Raw genomic sequence first — 4,472 nt, 5'->3', positions numbered from 1 at the left:
AAGACTACAGATTGGGATCGGTTGCTTAAGAAAGCCTGAATCCACAGGTTGGTCTTGCCTCTGATGCCGTAGTGCTCCAGTTTGTGGGATAAAAGGCTGTGACATACTTTGTCGAAGGCCTTGGCGAAGTCCATGATGAGAACATCAGTCTGTTTGCCATTTTCCATGTTCCGGGTTATGTCATCTGTGAATTCAAGAAGCTGTGTTTCACAGGATCTGCCCTTTCTGAAGCCGTGTTGGAGAGGATAGAGAATCTTCTGTTTTTCGGCATGATTCATGATGTGGCTGGTGACAATGTGTTCTAGGAGCTTGCAGCAGATGCACGTTAGGGAGATAGGGCGATAGTTTTCTGGTTTATATCTGCTGCCTTTCTTGTAGACTGGGGATACATTGGCTTTCTTCCAGTCATTAGGGATGGTGCTATTTTCAAGTGACAGAGTGAAGATTGTGTTGAGTATTGGGGCGATGTCAGTTACCAATTCCTTGAGGATGCGAGGACTTATGGTGTAGGGTCCTGCAGCTTTATGTGGGTTCAGTGCGAGAAGGAGTTTGGTGATTCCGTTTGTGGTTATCGATATTTCAGGGGCTACAGGATGTGTTGATTGTGGATTGACGTAGTCCCCCTTCTTGAAGTCATCAGCAGTGATCTTGATGTTGTCTGTGAATACAGATTTGAACTGCCGATTTAGAATGTTAGCTTTGGACTTAGGATCGGAGTGGAGTTGTCCATGTTCTTTTAGTCCAGTAATTGTTTGATTGTCTTTCTTCTTGTGTTTTATGAAGGTCCAGAAACGTTTCTGACTGCTGTGTATGTTTGGATCTGAAGGCTGCGGTGTTACAATATCCATGTCTAGTAATTAAAATACATAAATATATATGCTCATGGAAAAATAACTTTTTCTCAACATGCTTTGGATAATCATTAAATGATTACATACAAGTAGCTTACCTTCGAAAGGAAAGATGGTGTAAGCATGTATGATATATCTAATTAAAAAATGAAAAACTATAATATGTTATGAAAATATGCATTACATCCTTTCATGACTACCAATCTTACCGAAACGAAATGCAAGACGGGTGAATGGTTAATCTTAAAATAATTTTAAATATGTCTGAAAACATAAAAGTATATAACTTACAAAATATTCTTCAGCCATACGGGGCGTGGGGGATGTTGCACTTTTTCATTATCCCACATGTACAGTCTCACTGCAATAATAATGTTGTTGTTCCGAGATCTTTTACAGCTCGATTAATTGTTGGTAAAACTCTGATTTGTATTCATTAGTTAATCAAGTTTAGTAAAATACAAAATGGCGTTAGGGAACGAGGTCGTTGCCAAAAGTGACCCTGAGGAAGATGTAGGTGCTACCGTTTCTCCTTAATGAGCATTTTTTTTTGTAGTCACACAATGCCTAATTCTTACCTGTTTATCACTGTTTTTCACACAGCTCCACTTTGTTTGCTAATGTTTACGTAAACATCGCCTGTGTAAATTTTGTGGGTGGGATGAACAGTGGATAATTTTGAGGTTTATGATACATTTCATTTTCAGGGAGTATATCTAGATCTGTTTACATTTTATGTGACTGCATCTGAAAGCAACACATGTTGATGCTACTCTTCTTAAAACTGTGACACAAAATCGCATAGCATCTGCCAATGAATTTAATTTTGTGAATAATGCTTGTAAAACTAAAACGGGAGTAACTAAGTTTAGCAGGTATTTTACAAGGAAGTGGCTAGCGACATGACTAGCCAAAGTTATAGGCATACGTGAGTCACATACAGCTAGCCTTGACACACTGTATTGTCTAGCCGTATGGCACTTTTCAAAATTATATGAATATCGAAAATACATATGTTATTTTGTGTCTTTAAAAGGTATTTTAATGAAGAACCCGCATTTGTCCATAATTGTATGTTTACTTTAATAATGATGCTCCGCCATGTTGTAAAAAAATATGATTGAAATGCAAGTGTTGTCATCTTGATAAAAGTGTCAAGAGTTACATGACGCATAACTATTCAAAATACATTCATTGCATATATCGCGGTCCATATATCGAGGTTTGTGTTTGGTTGGTGGTTTTACTCAGGTGCCCATTCGTGCCTGAAATAATGCACAGAAGGGCACCTGAGGTCTTCCTCCACCAGTAAAGCTGGAACGTCACAAAATGACTTATACTGTTTCGGTGTGACGTAAAACCCAATCAAAAAAAAAAAGTAAAATTTGCAATTTTCAACTTGTGTCTCACATAGACTATTGGTCTAACTAGACTCAGTACTTTTTCCAAAATTGTCTAGAAAAATCTCTGGACATCAGTTAATGCGTGATATCATTAGTTTATGTGTTAACATTATAAGTTTATGTATGACATCATCAGTTTATGTGTTTTATCAGTTTGTATGTATGAGTATGACATCATCAGTTTATGTGTGTTTTCAGCCTCCAGCAGAGGACGAAGAGAAGGAGGAAGAAGAGGAGGAGGAAGAAGAAGATTTAATAGTATGTTTAATGTTTAGTTACTATTTATCTTCATTTATTAAATAAATAAGTTGGTATTTATGGATTTCACTGTCATAATTATGATCTGGTCGTTGTAACATTTTAACTGTTACACTCTCGTATCAGTTACTGGAACAACCAGTACTAATTGAGCTCAGAGAAACAACAATTTGCACCAATTACACGCTTTCAGTACATGCATGGATTCAAATAAATCAGTGTTTGGCATTATTAAAGAGTCAACATGTGCATTTACTAAAACCACCATATAATAAAAAATAAATATTTTTTTACAGGATCCAGTGGATGAAGTACGTGCAGAATGTGAAGCCAAAGCATCAAGTCAGAAATACTTTGCTAAACTGGAGGAATGTAATAACCGTGTAAACAGTCGATCACATACTGAAGAAACATGTCACGAAGAAATGTTAGATTGGGTTCATTCAGTCGATCATTGTGTAAGTAATAAAAAATACAAAGTTGAAAAGAATTTACTTACTTTTTCTGGGTAGAAATGTTAAGTGGTTGAAAACAAGAAAATGCTAACTTGTGGCAGTAAATAAGTTTTAGTTGTAGTTAATCAGTGGCAATTGTTCAGTAAAAGGGGGATACCCTTGCCAAATGGTTAAGGTTTGACTTCAAACCACTTGCATCTCACTGCTGTGAGCTCAAATCCTACCACAGTCTTTGAATTCTGTTATAGCCAGCTTACAGAATATTGTTGGTAGAAATGGCTTAAATAAAATGCTCATGTCTGAAATGATGCAGAGAGGGGCACCTGAAGTACTCTACCAGTACAGTTTGAAAGTTTGCATATGTGATAATGTCCATTACAGTGTTTGTGTAACCCAACATAAGTAATTCATCAAATTTAAATATTACTGATATTATTAGAAATGGAGTTGTTGAAAATTAGTGATGGAAAGTAAGTTTGTGCATACCATGATTATAGCAAACTAGAGTAAGAGATAGAAAATAACTGTTGTATATGACACTTTCACTGTTACAGGTATCCTGTCAGCCACAAAGGACATTTTGTATGTTGTTATGATGGTAAAATGTCTGTCTACTTTTGGATGGATGTTTCAGGTCACTTGTATCAAAGTCACAATCGATAAAAAATAAGACGTTTCCAGAATAGAAAATGTTAATAAATGCTCAAGCATGAAATAAAACTTTTTAAGAAGATGCAAAATTTGGTCAGGTACTGGAAATAAGGTTCATTTGGTGCTCTTGATCAAGTTTGATTACCTGTTGGTTGTAATATTTTTTCCTTTCTTTTATTTTAGGTGGCAAAAACAGCATTCAGTAAACTGAAATAACACAGAGGACCATAGGAGACTATTTATATAAATTATGTGTGACATTTTATGTGAATGCAGTGGACTTTGGCTGCGAATCACCATTTTATGATACTGTTTCCATTTTACTAAGAAGAGCTAAAAAAATCATATTTTACTTGATTGTCTTGAAATTTCTAGTTATGGTGAAGTTCAGTTTAATCCAACCTGTTCATGATGTTATAATTTGTTAACAGTGCACTGAGTTTGATACAAAATCGGATAACAACTTACAAGTAAAAAAGAAAGAAATGTTTGATTTGTTAAAGTGAATGCAATCATCATTTTTGTAGATACAAATGTTAAATAAACTTTAGGCATATATCTGAGTTGTTTGAATTCTTTTATATTATTTGGTTTAACTGTGTGGGTTATTTCGTGAATTAATTATCTGGGGAGGGTGGTGCTTTAGTTCTTACACTCCTAAGCTTACATAAATGACTTAAGAAGTGAATGAATGTAGTCATTGAATATCAGACTGGTGTTTCTGTCCTCGAAATTTAATTTTTTTGCCCAACTGGCAGGTACTGTCTTGTCAGATCATCTGAAACATGGCATATATAATCTTTCTTACTTTTAATGCAAATACATGTAATTATTATCAGAGGGGGTAAATTGTT

General features: G+C 35.3%; 1 protein-coding gene across 1 annotated transcript; it reads left to right on the top strand.

The window, feature by feature from the left end:
• The first annotated feature begins 1,264 nt into the window (after positions 1–1,264).
• On the top strand, positions 1,265–4,174 carry LOC132732526 (cytochrome b-c1 complex subunit 6, mitochondrial-like). Its single transcript, XM_060718977.1, has 4 exons — positions 1,265–1,364; positions 2,453–2,512; positions 2,809–2,970; positions 3,802–4,174. The coding sequence occupies exons 1-4, from the start codon at positions 1,317–1,319 to the stop codon at positions 3,832–3,834; spliced, it is 303 nt and encodes a 100-aa protein (XP_060574960.1). The 5' UTR covers positions 1,265–1,316; the 3' UTR covers positions 3,835–4,174.
• The last annotated feature ends 298 nt before the right edge of the window (positions 4,175–4,472 follow it).

The sequence above is a fragment of the Ruditapes philippinarum genome, unplaced genomic scaffold (genome assembly GCF_026571515.1).
Source record: "Ruditapes philippinarum isolate M1 unplaced genomic scaffold, ASM2657151v2 ctg576_1_1_1_1, whole genome shotgun sequence".
Lineage (NCBI taxonomy): Eukaryota > Metazoa > Mollusca > Bivalvia > Venerida > Veneridae > Ruditapes > Ruditapes philippinarum.
Note: the sequence above shows the minus strand (reverse complement) of the source record. Positions and strands in the feature narration are given on the sequence as shown.